The sequence below is a fragment of the Lotus japonicus genome, chromosome 3, assembly GCF_012489685.1.
Source record: "Lotus japonicus ecotype B-129 chromosome 3, LjGifu_v1.2".
NCBI classification, from domain to species: Eukaryota; Viridiplantae; Streptophyta; class Magnoliopsida; order Fabales; family Fabaceae; genus Lotus; species Lotus japonicus.
The window spans coordinates 79,554,322-79,571,727 of record NC_080043.1 but is presented as its reverse complement, the minus strand read 5'-3'; the positions used below and the strand labels follow the sequence as shown (position 1 = coordinate 79,571,727).

Below are 17,406 nucleotides of genomic sequence, written 5' to 3'. Positions count from 1 at the left end.
ACAAGGAAATTAGTTTCATTGATTTAGTTGTCATGTGGCCTACTTTGATTTTTCTAGAGTCAGAAACAAATTTTTCTATGGAGTAGTAGTTATTATCCAATTTTTCCTATTTATAAGCCACATCCATCTAAGTCTTTAGGATTAAGAAAAATATATACAAACAATAAATTTATAATATTTTTATTAATTTATCTAAATTACCTTTATTTTACTCATTCAATTAATCCTATCTACATTAATTGTTTTTTAAAACTCATGGATTTTTAATTTTTTATCTCTAAGTTAATAATTTTTCAAATTCTCACAATCTCTTTTAAATATGAGGATAAATTCAGAAAAAAAATATCAAATACTTTATAATATTATAAAGTGACTCATAACTTTTTAGGGAAAAAAACTCATAAAAAGTTATACTACTTATAAATAGAACTAGACGGAGTAAGTTCAACCAATTCATCCTTCATTTTTTGGTATAAACATCCGGTACCCGGAATTCATCCTTGATCATGAAAAGCAGGACATGGATAATAGACACGGAATACCCGAGCACATATGTACATTTGATGGTCACACAGACTTCTGGTTTTACTCTGAACACATCACAATTACACTCAAGCTCTGTTAAAAAAGAATTATGGATTTGAGGTTAACAAAAGTAAAATCATGAGGCTTGAAACCTTCCTGTCTGGGGATTCAATGGACTAGCTTCCGCATCATAAGGTGCCAAATTAAAATTTTCTCTAGCTGTGCAATGTTTATCGTTTCTTTTTGAAGGCGAATTGCAGGCTTTGCTGCCACCGTTTCATAACCACCATAGACTGTTGGAAATCTGGTTGTGATTCTAAAATCACCAACATAGACAAGAGATTCATAAACAAGAATGGCCATACTTCCCCCTGTGAATTGTTCTTTGTACTTTGTATTAATTGGATGATAGATTTTTCTGGGTAAAGATATACATGTTGAAGCTACAAGTGTGATTCTTCTGTTTCTGCATTCAGCACAAAACTGGGAAATGCTTGAGTTATGTCCCTGAAATTAGCATCAAGAAGTGGTTTAGAAACAACCAGGTTACTTGGAATAGCATATATAGTGATGAAAAATTCAAGTTGCTTGTGTTCGATGTTGTTTATATATCATGCAGTAGCTATCATTAAATCCATAAAAAACAGGAATAAAGAACCATTTAACTGAGTGCATTTGGGTACTATATCAAGAACTTCATATGCAAGCAACAGAAGACTCATGCCATAAAATTTAAAACGTACATTAGATAAGGTAGAGTCATGTTCTTGAGCACTGATGGATTCTTTCCCACGTATTCTTTCCATTCTTCTAGGTCAATCCTCCCATCGCCTTTTGAGTCGGCCTCCACAAATGTCTGTTGACACTCAACACCACAGAAAATATGAGAACCTTGTAAGGAAAAATTTAAGAATGATAGATGATTTCAGAGTTATACTAAAATAAACCTTGTCCACAATTGTTTCAACCACATCATCAGAGAGAACCAGATCAGATTCAACCAAAATCGCCTGCACCATCTCCTTTAACTGTAAATTTTCATATATTTGCAAGGTTAAATCAAGAGCAGTTAAATTATTTTTTTTATTGTTAGAAGAGAAACTAATATAAGATAAATATATCCAACAAACTTGTCCCCTGTAGAGTCATGAATTAGATTATACAGAGAACTGTGTAAATATATTATTCAGGTCCTCCGCGTGATATTTCGCTATGTAAGGAGAAATGTCAATAAACCAAGCAAATGCTTCATTCAAATTTTCGTAAACCAGGTTCAGATGTCACTCAGATATTGGGGAATTTACAAAGAAACCACCCTTGACAAGAACTAACATATCCAATTCTACTTTGCTAGAGGTTGGTGCAGATGTTCGTCTAGTCAATACTTATGGCTCCTGTGCAATATGATACTGAGCATAGGCATGTATATTCAGCCAATGAACCAACATTGTCCATCCATGTTGTTAGGCAGATATTCAACCCATGCTATGGACAATTACAAAAGCAATAGATGTGCAGAAAACTAGTTTTACAGATACAGTGATTACTGATATGATATCCAAAATCGTTACCTAGCAACTTATAAAACATGTTCCGAGCTAGCTTAATATCAAGTATGTTTATTAGACACATAGTAATGCTTTCTTATGTTTATATTACTAACTATGCAAGCTTATTTGCTTTTCGCCAACTCATAAAACATTTATGATTAGAATTAAACAGATTCCCTATGCAAGCCCGTATTTACCTCTTCACGCTCAATGTAACCAGTGTGCCTCAAGTCATACAGTTTAAATGCATCTGCCAGAAAAAAAAAATTACAGTTAATAATCATCAGCTTAACAATATTACCTAAATTAAAATATGCTAATGAATAATGTATTCTATGATTGTATTGTATTACTTAGAGCCCGTTCAGATGCGGATCAGAGAGCACTTATTGGAGTTTAGTTAGTGCATTTTTTAGTAGAGAAACTCCAATAAGCTCGTATCCAAACGGGCTCCTATGCATGATAAACAAATTGGGATTGCTTTTGTACCATGACTTATATTTCTTACATTTTATTTTGACAGCTTCAGAAGTTTTTGGGTGAAAGACACTCAAGGATCGAACAAATTCCCCAAACTCGATCTGGCCACTGCCATTGACATCAAAAAGATCAAACATCTGCATGGAGTCAAAATTTAATGAAGAGATAAGAATTCATGACCATGATCGGCAAGCTTCAAAACAACACCCCTACATGTCAGTAACAATAGGATGGACCATTCACAGAAGAAAATTGAACTGCCTGTTTCAAACAAAAAATACAAGGGCCTGTTTGGTGTGAGAAAATGTTTTTCTTTATTTCTTGTTTTCACTAATAATTACAAAATTTCCACCTTACTTCAATTCCTTTCCTGTTTTCAAAGAATATTCCGGAACTTCTGTAATTATAAGTGTGAAAATAGGAAATGAAAACAGAAACATGTTCTCAAACCTCAAAGTCCCTAAACTTGAATTGAAAATGGCACTCGGCATAAGTTTTATGGTTGTATAGCAGGGATATTATGTGCATAGATAGAGTGAATGAAATTAGGCATACATAATTACTAAGTGTTCACACCATGACATAAGAATTCTAGAGCTAGGGTTTGTGCAGCCATTTTCTTAGCTGAAGAGAGAACCTGGTTTATTATGAATCGGGTCTTGCCTTTTATAGAGGGGTAATACCAACCGAACTCGCTTTAACCAGCAGATTGCTTTATTTCTTACCATGTTTTGATTTATCAATTTTAAGTTAAGGGGCAGTTTGAGTCTTCTTATATTTCGGTGAGCTCTAGCACCATGAATAACTTAATCTGTTTAGAATTCAAAACAAAGCATAGTCACTAAGACAACAAAACACTAACAAAACCAATGAGTAAAATTCCTTCTTGACTGATACAAGAAGAATTACTAGTAAAGGCATTTCAATTTCATAACGCAACCTAACTAATAACACTATATGAAATTTACTGACCAACCAATACTGTCAAATGACTCATCAATTATAAGGTAAATAGGATTGTTCAGAACCAGGACACTTTACAATCAATCAGCAAAAACAACACAATTAGATCCACATACCCTGTCCAAAAAGAGATTTCGCTTGTTGCTGTTTCTGAAAAGAGCAAAGTAAAGCTCTTCCTGTAAATAGATATAGAGATAATTAACAAATCTATCATTATAAATTACCAGCAATAAATGAATGGCGTGATGCCATGGATAAGGAGTTAGAAGCTTTGGCTCCAACAACACTTGGATAATTGTTGATTTGCCTCCCACCAAGAAACCAATTGGTTGCAAGTGGGTTTATCGTGTCAAACACAAGCCAGATGGGTCTATTGATCGCTACAAAGCGCGTCTTGTAGCCAAAGGCTATACTCAAGTTGCAGGCCTTGATTATCTGGATACTTTTTCACCAGTTGCGAAGATGACTACACTTCGACTACTGTTAGCTCTTGCTGCATCTCAGCATTGGTTTCTCCATCAGCTTGATGTCGACAACGCATTTCTTCATGGCTCCTTGGATGAGGAGATCTATATGCGTCTACCTCCTGGTGTTAATACTCCTCAGCCCAATCAGGTCTGTCTTCTGCAGAAGTCCCTTTACGGGTTGAAGCAAGCAAGCAGACAATGGTACCAAACATTGGTGACTGCTCTGACATCTCTGGGCTATGAACAGTGTCCACATGACCACACTTTACTACTCAAGCACACGTCCACTTCAGTTACTGTCTTGCTCTTATATGTGGATGATGTCTTACTTACTGGCAATTGTTATGTAGAAATTCAGTCTGTCAAAGCCTTTCTTCACAGTAAATTTCGCATCAAGGATCTTGGCAACCTCAAATATTTCCTTGGATTAGAGGTGGCTAGATCTACCAAAGGCATTTGTCTTACCCAACGCAAGTATGCTCTTGAACTTCTCACTGATGCAGGTCTCCTTGGCTGCAAATCAGTTCGCACTCCAATGGATTCTACCTTGCATCTTTCTCAGAATAGTGGTACTCCTCTTGATGATCCCACTAGCTATCGTCGTTTAGTTGGAAGGTTGCTTTACCTCACCATGACTAGACCTGACTTAAACTATGCTGTTCAACAATTAAGTCAGTTTCTTGCTTCTCCAACTGATGTTCATCAGCAAGCTGCAACTCGTGTTCTCCGTTATGTCAAAGGAGCACCTGGTCAAGGTCTTTTTTTCTCAGCAGCTTCTCCACTGAAGCTCCAAGCCTATAGTGATTCTACTGGGCCGGTTGCCCCGATACTCGCCGTTCTATCACTGGATATTCCATTTTTCTTGGCACCTCTCTGATTTCATGGCGCACGAAGAAACAAACCACCGTCTCTCGTTCATCCTCTGAGGCAGAGTATAGGGTCCTTGCTGCTACTGTGTGTGAAGTCCAGTGGCTCTCCTATTTGTTCCAGTTCCTCAAGCTCACCGTTCCATTACCGGTTCCTCTCTTTTGTGACAATCAGTCTACGCTCCACATTGCCCACAATCCGACATTTCACGAGAGGACCAAACACATAGAACTGGATTGTAAACAAGCTGGGCTTGTATAATCTCCATGCTCCAGCTTGTGGGGGGGGGGGGTAATACAGACTAACAATAGTTTGTTAGGCAGTTAGTGATAGAATAGGAATATGTCAATTATTCCATATTTGTTTCCCTGTAATTAGGCTTAGCATTTATGTATTAGTCAACTATGCATTGTATAAATATTGTAACATTTCATCAATAATAGACACCCAATTATCTCACTCTTACATGGTATCATTGAGCTTCAGATCCTTTCTGACCTAATTTCTTTTTCCTTATTCTCCTTCTGTTTCCCTCTACAGTTGCTGCTGCCTTTTCCTTGCTGTGCAGCCGCCGCTTCCTTCTTGTTCAATCCGGCCGCCGCCCCTCTACCTCTCGCCGCCGCCGGCCCCAGCACCGCCGCGCTCCACAGCGCCGCCGCACGCCTCCTCCTTTGCGTGCCTTGCTCTCCCGCGCGATCCCCCTTCTCGGATCTCCCCCGGACCCGCGTGCACAACCCACACCCCACGCACCACCGCCGCCCCACCGCGCCGCCGCTCAACCAGGTGCAGCTCGCGCCGCCGCTCCCCGCCGGCCACCGCCTCCAAGCCGCTCCTTCTCCACGCTTGGACCTGTCCTTCATCTTGCTGTGTAGCAGCCAAACACAGCAACCCGACCCGCAAGTTAGTGGGTCACCTCCACACCGGTTCGCCCAGCTATCTTCCACCCGGTTCGACCAACACGGTTGAACCGCCCAGACCCGGTTCAACCGACAGGCAGCCCCAGTTCAAAAAAAAAAAAAAAAAAAAAAACAAACAAACAGTAGCATGTCTTCCACCTCCGATGACGGTAGCAATGCGACTCCTCCTCCCACCGCCGATCTTGCCTCACCTACTCCGACTCCTGCAAAGCCGGATTTTCATCCTGCTCTTGTTGTTTCTAACATTAGGAATCATATTCCTCTTGTACTTGATATGGAGACTGATCGCTATGGCACGTGGGCGGAACTTTTTCGCATTCATGTCCGTTCCCATCGGGTTTTGCATCATATTGTTCCTTCCACAGCCAAACCACCCCCGGCCGTCACTGACCCCACCTATGATCAGTGGGCTACTTTGGATTCCATCGTCCTCCAGTGGATCTATTCCACCATTTCCCTCGACTTGCTGTCCACAGTCATGGAACCCAATTCCACAGCTTTGGCCGCTTGGGAGCGTTTGGCTGATATCTTCCACGACAATCAGAATGCGCGTGCAGTTGCTTTGGAGCAGGAATTCTCCGGTGTCCGTATGGAGACTTTTCCGAATGTCACCACTTATTGTCAGCGTCTGAAGACGCTTTCTGACCAGCTCCGGGATGTGGGTGCTCCTGTGAACAATCATCGTCTTGTCTTGCAGCTTATTTCTGGTCTTACTGATGCCTACAAGGGCGTTGCTACATTGATCCGCCAGAGCAATCCGCTCCCCACTTTTCATCAGGCTCGCTCCATGCTTACCCTAGAGGAAGCAGGTTTGGCTAAGATGAAGCCCGTTGAGCCTCCTATTGCCTATGTTGCTACTCAGTCGCGTGCCTCTGATGTCTCCTCCCAGAGCTCTGATCGTCGGTCCTCCAACCGTTCTCGTTCCCACAATTCTAAGGGTCGTGGTGGGAATCGCGGCAACGGTGGTGGATCCCGCAGTGGCACCTCTCAGGGCTCCTCTCCTCCGATGCCTCCTCCGCCACAGTACTTCCCGTACCAGCATTGGGGATGGGCCCCACCTCCATGGGCTGTGCCTCCGTGCCCATACCCAACCTCTCAGTGGACTCGTCCCTCTGCTCCCCCACGGCAACCAGGCATTCTGGGACCGCGTCCTCAGGCTTATGCTGCTTCGGCCTCCCCCGTGCCCACTGACATTGCCACTGCCATGCACACTATGACGCTTGCTCCTCCAGACAGCACTTGGTACATGGACACTGGCGCATCATCTTATGTAGCGGCTTCACAAGGTAATCTCACGTCTTATTCTAGTTTGAGTCATCTTAATCAGAAACTGTATGTTGGTAGCGGACAGGGTATTCCAATTCAGGGTTCTGGACACACCACCCTACCCACCTCCCAAAAACAAAAGCCTTTAACTCTTTCCCATGTCTTGCACACACCACAAATTGTTAAAAACTTGATTTCTGTGCGACAACTTACTACTGATAACAATGTTTCTGTTTGTTTTGACCCATTTGGCTTCTCGGTTAATGATTTTCAGACGGGGATTCCACTCATGAGATGTAACAGCTTTGGCGACCTATACCCAGTCACTCCGTCCTTTCCATTTGCTGGTCTAGCTCAGAGTCTCTGGCACAGTCGTCTTGGCCATCCCAGTTCTTCTGCTTTACAATCTCTTCGTAGTAATAAGTTCATTAGTTATGAGCATTTTAATTCTAGCGCAGTTTGTGAGTCTTGTGTGTTTGGCAAACATGTTAGGTTGCCATTTGTGTCCTCTAATAATGTTACTGTGATGCCTTTTGACATTTTACACAGTGACTTATGGACTTCGCCTGTTTTGTCTTCTGCCGGTCATCGGTATTATGTTTTATTTCTGGATGATTTTACAGATTTCTTGTGGACGTTTCCTTTAAGTAATAAATCTCAAGTTTTTGAAATGTTCACCTCTCTGTCGAATCAAATTCGCACGCACTTTTCTCAATCTGTAAAATGTCTTCAATGTGATAATGGGCGGGAATTTGACAATAAATCTTTCCATGATTATTGTGCTGCTAATGGTCTTATTTTTCGCTTCTCCTGCCCGCATACATCATCTCAAAATGGTAAGGCGGAGCGTAAAATACGCACCATTAACAACATGATTCGTACCCTTCTCGCTCATGCGTCTGTTCCTCCTTCCTTTTGGCATCATGCCCTTCAAATGGCTACCTACTACTTAATATCATTCCTCGGAAAGCTCTGTCTAATCTCTCTCCCACTCAACTTCTGTATCGTCGTGACCCGTCTTACACACATTTGCGAGTTTTTGGTTGTCTTTGTTACCCTTTGGTTCCTCCCAGTACCATTAACAAATTACAATCCCGTTCCTCCCCGTGTGTCTTCCTAGGGTACCCACTTCATCACAGAGGTTATAAGTGTTTTGATTTGTCGCACAGAAAAATCATTATCTCCCGCCATGTCATCTTTGATGAGACTCAGTTTCCCTTTGCCACCATGACTACCCCTTCTCCCTCCACATATGACTGCTTCTCAGATGTTATACATCCCTCTTTTATTCACCAGTGGACTCATCCATCCACCTTACCTGCGCCTAGCCCTACTCCTGCAGTCCCTCCTATCGTGACCACACCACCACCCCATACGCCCTCTTCCTCCTCCTCTGATTCCCTACCACCTTCTCCTTCACCGCCTTTGCCGACTCCGCCTGTACCTCCTATCCGTACCATGGCCACTCGCAGCATGCGAGGTATCTACAAACCCAGAAAGCTCTTCAATCTTTCTGTCACCATTGATGATCCCACCATCTCACCTCTTCCCAAAAACCCAAAGCTAGCTCTTTCAGACCCAAATTGGAAATCCGCCATGCAGTCTGAATTTGATGCTTTAATTAGAAATAAAACTTGGGATTTGGTACCTCGTCCTCGTGATGTTAATATCATTCGCTGCATGTGGATTTTTCGTCATAAGACGAAAGCTAATGGTTGTTTTGAGCGTTACAAAGCTCGTCTTGTAGGTGATGGCAGGGCACAGATTGCAGGTATTGATTGTGATGAGACCTTCAGTCCTGTGGTGAAACCGGCGACCATTCGCACAGTTCTCACCATTGCCCTCTCCAGGTCTTGGCCCATTCACCAGCTAGATGTTCAGAATGCCTTCCTCCATGGTGATCTACATGAGACAGTATACATGCATCAGCCCTTGGGTTTCCGTGACCGTACTCATCCTGATTATGTGTGTCGCTTGCGGAAATCTCTTTATGGATTGAAGCAAGCGCCTCGTGCTTGGTACCAGCGTTTTGCAGATTATGTCTCCACCATTGGGTTTCGCCATAGCACCTCTGATCACTCTCTTTTCATCTACAGACGAGGCTCTGACATGGCTTACCTCCTGCTTTATGTTGATGACATCATCCTCATCAGCTCTTCTCATGACCTTCGCAAATCTATCATGGCTCTTCTTGCCTCCGAGTTTGCTATGAAGGATCTGGGACCGTTGAGCTATTTCTTGGGCATTGCCGTCACCAGACATGCAGGTGGACTTTTTCTCAGTCAGAGTACATATGCACGTGACATTATTGCTCGGGCCGGTATGACCTCGTGCAATCCTTCTGCCACTCCTGTTGACACCAAGCAGAAACTCAGTACTTCTGCTGGTACTCCGTGTGATGATCCTACTTTATATCGGAGTCTTGCTGGGGCTTTACAGTATCTCACATTCACCCGTCCTGACATCTCCTATGCTGTTCAGCAGGTATGTCTTCACATGCATGCCCCCCACACAGAGCATCTGCTTGCACTGAAGCGCATCCTGCGTTATGTTCAGGGCACTTTACAGTTTGGTTTGAATCTCTATCCTTCTCCTATCGAGAAGCTTATTTCCTACACTGATGCCGATTGGGGTGGATGTCCCGACACTCGCCGGTCTACTTCTGGCTACTGTGTGTTTCTCGGCGACAACCTCATTTCTTGGTCGTCCAAGAGACAACCCACGCTTTCCCGGTCCAGTGCTGAGGCTGAGTACCGAGGCGTTGCTAATGTGGTTTCAGAATCATGTTGGCTACGCAACCTGCTTTTGGAGCTTCACTTTCCTCTTTCTCAAGCTACTTTGGTCTACTGTGATAATGTTAGTGCCATCTACCTATCAGGCAATCCTGTCCAGCATCAGCGCACTAAACACATTGAGATGGACATTCACTTTGTTCGAGAGAAGGTCGCCCGTGGTCAAGCACGCATCATTCATGTTCCTTCTCGCCACCAGATTGCGGATATCTTCACCAAAGGCCTCCCTCGAGTTCTCTTTGATGATTTTCGGACCAGTCTCAGCGTCAGTGAACCTCCCGCTTCGACTGCGGGGGTGTGATAGAATAGGAATATGTCAATTATTCCATATTTGTTTCCCTGTAATTAGGCTTAGCATTTATGTATTAGTCAACTATGCATTGTATAAATATTGTAACATTTCATCAATAATAGACACCCAATTATCTCACTCTTACAGTTAGATTAGTTACTAGTTAGTTACTAGTTTGTTAGAGGTAGTTCAGTTAGTTATTAGTTTATTAGCGGTAGTTTTAACACTAATAGAGTGTGTATTTAAAGCAAGATTGCAATTGATGTAAATCACCAATTCATTTTTTACTTTACTGAATAACAATTCATCAATTCTCTCAATTCTCAATAACAAAGATGAAAAACTTAATGTCAATATAATATTCCAAGATGTATTTGATTTAATCCCTCATGCGTTCTACATAACAAGATTAAGAAATTAGTTAATTAATCTCGTAGGCCGCGTGTTGAAGGTTTGAAACTTTAAATGAAGAACATTATTTCAATCCACCACTGTCTTCCATCCATGATAGGTAAGAGTCCAACACATCAATTGCTGGCAGGCACAAGAGAAACACTCAAACAAAAATGACTCAAACTAATTACATTTAATCCTATGTTAATGATTTGGCTATGTCCAACCCATTGTTGTCCAAACCAAAAGGGAGGAGAAGAGGAGACATCGGAGACATTTTTTTCTTTTTCAAAATTAAAGCAAAATTATATTGATATAATGTTAAGAAAATTGACAAGACACATAATCCTTCTCAAAGAGATCAAAAATTGGCAAAGTGAGAAAGCAACCACAAAAGGGAAAACAAACAACCCAGAGAAACAGATAAGAAAAATCCCCCAAAGCCTAAGACTACCAACCCAAAGAACACCCAAAAGCACTCACGACAGAAACAAGAATAGAAACAGTCGAACAAGCACTGGCAGAGCACCCCCAAAGACCGAGAAAACCCCAGCAAAGTAAAGCCCAAGACAACAAGAGAGAAAAACAAAAAGGGTCTAAAAGTAAACAAGACAAACAACAAAACAACCCCAAGGCAATGCAATGCACCCATAAAAACCAAAAACAAAACCCCATAACCCCTTTCGAACTTACATTGTAATTTCACATCAATATTGAAAAAATGAGGATATATATTTGGTTTTTATTTTTTATTTTCAATTTATTATAAATATGTCACCTTATTTTCATTTTCAAAGTTTTGGTGTCAAATTTATAATTAAAATTATGATAAAATATAAATATAGAAACCAAACAGAATCAACGGGGATGGCTGATGGCTCCTAGTTGTCTGACAATTAAAAAGACCCTACGAGCTTTCATTAATGCACGAGCGGAACCGCAAGCTTCAGGGAGAATTAGAGAAGAACCCCTGTCTAGTGAAATCTCAACCATCGGTATCTCGACGACCTCTTCAATCGTATCTCCTAGGTTCTTCTGCTTACCCGTTGCCAAGACTTTCCTTGGCCGACCTCTCCTCCGCCGCTCCGTCCCCAAATCCACCTCAGCATCTGCCAGACCCTCACCAACACCCCCATACACTGGAGTAGAGGGAGAGCAAGATGCCCCCAAACGTCCATCTGTAGCAGAGCCAGAGGCTTCCGACCCTAATTTGGGAAAAGGAGCCTCCATGGGGCATCACCCATCAATTCCAAGCAAAGAAGTCGCGTCACACCAGGCAAACAGAGGCAAGGATCTCTAGGAAAAGGAAAAGTTGCTACCCTGAGATCATCCTATCTTCGTCAGCCGAAGGAATCACATCTTAGGTGCGGTAGTTAATGGTAGTTGCAGGATAAGTGGTCTGGGTGGCTGGTTGAAAACAATGATAGGGAGAAAGTGTGGTAGGTGGGAGAAGGACAAGGAGGAAAAAAAGAGGGAAAATTTGAGAATGACTAAATTTGTTGGAATTTTTTTAGTAATTAAAACGGATGTGAAAAAATCCACGTTGACCGCCTAAATGGAATACTTATTTTGTTAAAAATTAAAAAATAATACCAAATAAGCTTTATATAGGAACCATTTTAAATCAAACACAGTTTTTCAGGGAGAAAAGAGAGGATTTATTTTCATATACCGTTTTAGATTCATTTTTTTTTATTAAACTTCATTTTACTCAACATAATTTTATTCTAAAAATAATCCAAATGGATCTCTTGGCGAAGGAGGGTGCTCGCATGGATGTTCACTTCCCGTGGCTTGAAGAGCCTCCCTTGGATGCTTTTCCTTTGTTGGCGGAGGACTACCGTGGAACTTCCTTCTTAAGGATCTAGTGTTGTAGTCGATTTTTTTTTTCTTTTAGCCGTTTTGTACCAAAATTATTATGCATATGCATAATTATGGGAATATTAGTATTGGATCATAGGGTTGTTGTGTTATTTTGTAGCTTCAAATGATGAAATTGGGGTGAGCAGTAGGAGATTACTTGGGCAACCACGGCGACCTCCATGTTCGAGGGAAAGAATAGCTTATGCTGTGAGTCCTGTAAAAAGCCATGCAGAAAATGATCCACGTTGCCACAACTATCTATGATAGATCTGTGTGCTGTGTTTTGCACTTGTAAGGATGAAGTATGTACACAGAAAACATATCAAAAGAAAGTTTATTAAGTGATCTCACACTGTTTGTACTTGAATATTCTTCATATTATGGTTTGTATATCTAATGGGCAAAGACTTCAATTACTAGTTGTTTCTTGGTTCAGTTCATGACTTCATGCCATTTGTGTCAGTTTTTTCTAAGTTTTGGAAACAGTATATTCATATGGCTCAATGTGTTAGACGCAAGTGTTGAAAATAAAAGCCATTTTTTTTGGAGTTTGAAACATTAGGAGGTGGAGAAATAAATGCATTGGTTGGGAGCTCAACCAAATATGTCATGTATCGAGTTTCTCTGTTTATGTCTCTCTTCTTTTCCTATCACATTACATATTGTTTTTATGTTGTAACCAAAATAAATGAAAAGTGAGAGATGACTAAGACACACTTTGAGCACTAAGAAATCACACTAGAACCAAGGGTGAATACATACCATGAAGTGCTGTTCATATCATTAGTACGTCTATCTCATTCACTGTCACAGTATCCTTTAGGTTTAAACTTATAATTCTTCTCAAATCTTATTTCATATTCCATAGTTTTCATGTCATACCATAGAACTCTTTTTGCTGCCCTAAGATGTAAATGATTTGTTTTACTCATGAATCTTGAGAATATCTAGCAGCCAACATCAAATCAGTCCTTGCAATAAAGTCAAAACCAGAATAAAAAATCATAGACACAAGCTAAAAAAAACATCAAAAACAATACTTAAAAGGTGGAAAATGGGAACGGACACAGCTAAAAAATCCCAACAAAAAAAAAACACCCAGACAATACAATAGAAAGGTGAAACCCAAATAAAAAAAATCAAGAGTGATTTAAATTCAAAAGTAATACACTGCTTTTTAGACAAGAAAACAAAAATAACCACTAAGGTCTACACTCTACAGTAGTAACAGTAACACACTTTAATCAAGAGTGATTTACATTCTCCATTTCAAGCAACTGAGCTATGCTTCGCATGGTTGGTCTAGATTGAGGATTTGTTTGTAAACAAGATAGAGCTATGTTTGTAATCAATGCCAATTCCTTCAAAACATTCTTCCTTGCAAGAAGTGGGGCTCGGAGGCGAGGGTCTAATATCTCTTTGAAGTCTATCGTTTGAACACTCGAAGTTTGTATGTATGAAACAAGATCACCAGGGTGCTTTCCTGTCAGAATCTCAAATGCCAAAACACCAAAGCTGAACACATCACATTTCTCAGTCACTACCATTGTGTATGCAAGCTCTGTAGTACAAAGCAAAGATTCATAATTAGCCAATTGCAAAGAATATGAAGAAAGTTGTATTTGGTATGGTAAGATACAAGCCAATAACCAAAACAGAATAAGTCCTCCATTTTTCAAAGTTAAATGAGAAACCTAAAAAATAACTTGTATGGTTTCAAAAAAATATTTTCTGTATTTAATGTCAGTTTTCCTTTTCAATTACAAGTAAATAACATCTTCCATGGCCTAAAATTTATCAGCAAAATAGTATTTTTATAAACAACAAAAGTAGGAAATAAAATTAGAAACTTTTTACCAAACAATTGTAGGTGTTCCTCGATCAACCAAATTAATAGTAAGTATATTTCTCACATAACAGAGTAAAAAAACCACACCTGGAGCAGCATAGCCATATGTGCCTGCAAATGATGTCCAAAGAGGTGAATCATGCTTCAGAAACCTTGCAGTGCCAAAATCTGAGACACGAGCTTCAAGATCGAAGGATAACAAAACATTATTGCTTGATATGTCTCTATGAATCAAGGGTGGAACACAATCATGGTGCATGTAGGACAAAGCATTTGCTACACCTTTAACAACATCAACCCTCTTATGCCAATCTAGTTCCAACGCTTCTTTATCATTTCTCAGCATATCACACAAGTTTCCTCTATCCATGTACTCATAAACCAGAAAAGTGTGCACTCTATGAGAGCAAAATCCATAAAGCTTCACAATGTTTCTGTGCCTTGTTTCTGTCATGGCCTCTACCTCACTCTTAAAACTTCTTACACTCTCAGTGTCTAGGTTATCTGCATCACATTTCAACTTTTTCACAGCAAATACTTGACCTCCTGGCATCATTGCTTTATACACTTTTCCAAGTGACCCTTCTCCAATGCAATACATGTTGTCAAAGTTCTTGGTAGCTTCCATTATGTCTTCATACACAACTCTGCCATTAAAGTACCAAATTGAAAATGGATTATTTGTTCTCTTAATTGAAGACTTTTGTCTTGAAGCTCTTGCCTTTCTCTTGTAACAGAAGAAGAAAACACCAACTAGCACCAATAAAAGTACAAGAGCACCCCCCAAAGAAGCAACAAGGGGGATCCAAACCTTGTTCTTTCCACCATCAATGAGCGAAACAGGACAAGGTTGTAAACCTTTGATATTCCCACATAGACCTTTGTTGTTGCTCAAGTCCAGAGGATGATAAGAGTTGAAAATGCCACTTTTAAGAACAGGGCCCTCCAAATGATTGTAGGAGAGGTTGAGGGATGACAAGCCCCTCATTTCATTGATGGAACCGGGTATAGAACCTGAGAGATTGTTGTGAGAGATATTCAAGCTTATCAAACTTGAAAGCCTACTAAGATAAGGAATTTCTCCTGAAAGTGAGTTCTCACTCAAATCCAAAAACTCTTGTAAGGCTGCAAGATTTCCAACTTGGTATGGAATTGTGCCATTCAAGTCATTGTTGCTAAAATTTAAACTTATCAATCCGGTGCAGTCCCCTATCTGACTTGGGATTGGTCCTAATAACATGTTCATGGACAAATCTAAAGACCTCAAATTTGAAAGTTTTCCAATTTCTACAGGTATCATGCCAGAAAGTTTGTTCTTACCTAAATTTAAATCATCCAAGTTTGAGGCATTTCCTACCTGTGGAGGAATCTCTCCTGAAATTTTGTTGGAGGATAAGTCTAATTTTGTTAGTTGTTCTAACTGAAAAACCTCACCTGGAATGTTGCCACTCACTGAATTCCCACCCATTTTGAGTGTTTGCAGATTTTTGCAGGCACCCCACTTTGAAGAGAGCTCACCTTTCACCTTGTTATAGCTGAAGTCCATGTAAGTAAGATTTGGATACACTCCAAAATCCTTATCTACATTGCCTGTGAGATGGTTGTTTTCTATTCTAACTCTGTATAATGATGTGCAGTTTCTGAGGCTCACTGGAATTGGACCAGTGAAACTGTTGTCTGCAGCACTGAAATTCACAAGCTTTCCACTTTTACACACCTGTGGTGGCAGTTCACCAATGAAGTTGTTCACAGCAAAATGCAGCACAACCAGAGAGGACAGGTTTCCAAATTCTTGTGGCACGGTGCCATTCAAGTTGTTGAACATAAATCTCACATCAGTTAGGTTGGTTAACTTGCCAATACTTGGGGGTATTGGACCTGAGAGATAGTTCTCATTCAATCTGAGAGTGCTTAAATGTGTGCAGTTTCCTAGTGATGGAGGAATTGCACCATAGAAGGTGTTATTATCAAGAGCTAGCACTGTCAAGTATCTGATGTTACCTATTTCATTTGGGATCCTGCCACCTAAGAGGGTGTCTTGGAAGAGAAGATTTTGAATACCAATAAGACCAGTTTTGGGGTGGCTTGATCCATCAGGAAACAAGCGAGGGTCTAGTATCCCTGCTATGCTATTTCTTGACACATCAAGCTCATAAAGTTGGGTCAAATTGGCAATAGAAAGTGGCAAAGTGCCATTGAAATGATTGGTGGAAAGATCAAGGTATTGGAGTTTTGAAAGCACACCAATGGTTTGTGGTATTGTGCCAGTGAGGCTGTTTGTTTTGAGATCAAGGCCAAGAAGGTTTGGGAAAACAGAAAAATTCAAGTACTGAAGGGTACCTTCAAGTCCAGTGTAGGCCAAGTTGATTATAGTGACTCTTCCTTGAGAATCACAAGTGACACCTCTCCATGAACATGGACTCTGATTTGCAGTTGAGTTGGTGACCCATGAATCAAGAATTGGTTGTTCAGGGAGACTTTGTTTCCACTTGAGCAAGGCCTCAGCTTGTGTTAGCCCTGAAGTGCCATGACATAGAGCCAGCAAAAACAAAACCACCAAAGCTACTGGAACTGTAAGGAAAGCATAACATGTTTGGTTGTGGTTGATCATTGTTCACAAACTAGCTTCTTCATCGCCTGAAAAAAAAAATGCACTTACTCCCTTATCTATATATCTATATATATATATGTAAAGCACACTTGTGTTTTTTGCATGCAATAAATGCATTAAATCATAAAACCTCACATACTTTTATATTAAATACATTAAAAAATAAATAAATAAATAAATTAAAAACTGAAAAAATTTGTATTATAAAAAACTATTCAACTACTTATATTAAATAACAACATTCATAGACTTAAAATTGACTTGAGCTTTGCATTTAACAAATTTAAAAAATCAAATTTAAAAAAAAACTATATTAATAATTAATTTAGATAAAATACTTTTAAAATAAAAAAATTATATATATATATACATATCTATCTATCTATATACATATGTAAAGCAGACTTAAAAAAATAACATTAAACACATAAAAAATAGTAAATTTATTTTGAATTAAAAACATTAAATAAAAAAATTGAAAACTAAAATAAAAACTACATCAACTTTATTATTCATTATATTAATTATTAATTGTTAAACTTTTCAATTTCTCACATTTAAAAGTAAATAT

The 17,406-nt window shown here is 39.9% G+C and overlaps 2 protein-coding genes across 2 annotated transcripts; both read right to left on the bottom strand.

Moving 5' to 3' along the window:
* Positions 1 to 439: 439 nt before the first annotated feature.
* LOC130744796 (calcineurin B-like protein 7) lies at positions 440 to 3,859 on the bottom strand (the record flags this gene model as incomplete). Its single annotated transcript, XM_057596950.1, has 6 exons — positions 440 to 1,032; positions 1,269 to 1,381; positions 1,473 to 1,553; positions 2,273 to 2,325; positions 2,584 to 2,692; positions 3,635 to 3,859. Coding segments are annotated over 6 exons (645 nt in total), but the record flags the coding sequence as incomplete, so codon positions are not given.
* A 9,494-nt stretch (positions 3,860 to 13,353) lies between these two features.
* On the bottom strand, positions 13,354 to 16,881 carry LOC130746259 (MDIS1-interacting receptor like kinase 2-like). Its single transcript, XM_057598829.1, has 2 exons — positions 14,312 to 16,881; positions 13,354 to 13,936 (listed from the first exon to the last, which is right to left on the bottom strand). The coding sequence occupies exons 1-2, from the start codon at positions 16,833 to 16,835 to the stop codon at positions 13,620 to 13,622; spliced, it is 2,841 nt and encodes a 946-aa protein (XP_057454812.1). The 5' UTR covers positions 16,836 to 16,881; the 3' UTR covers positions 13,354 to 13,619.
* Between the last annotated feature and the right edge of the window lie 525 nt (positions 16,882 to 17,406).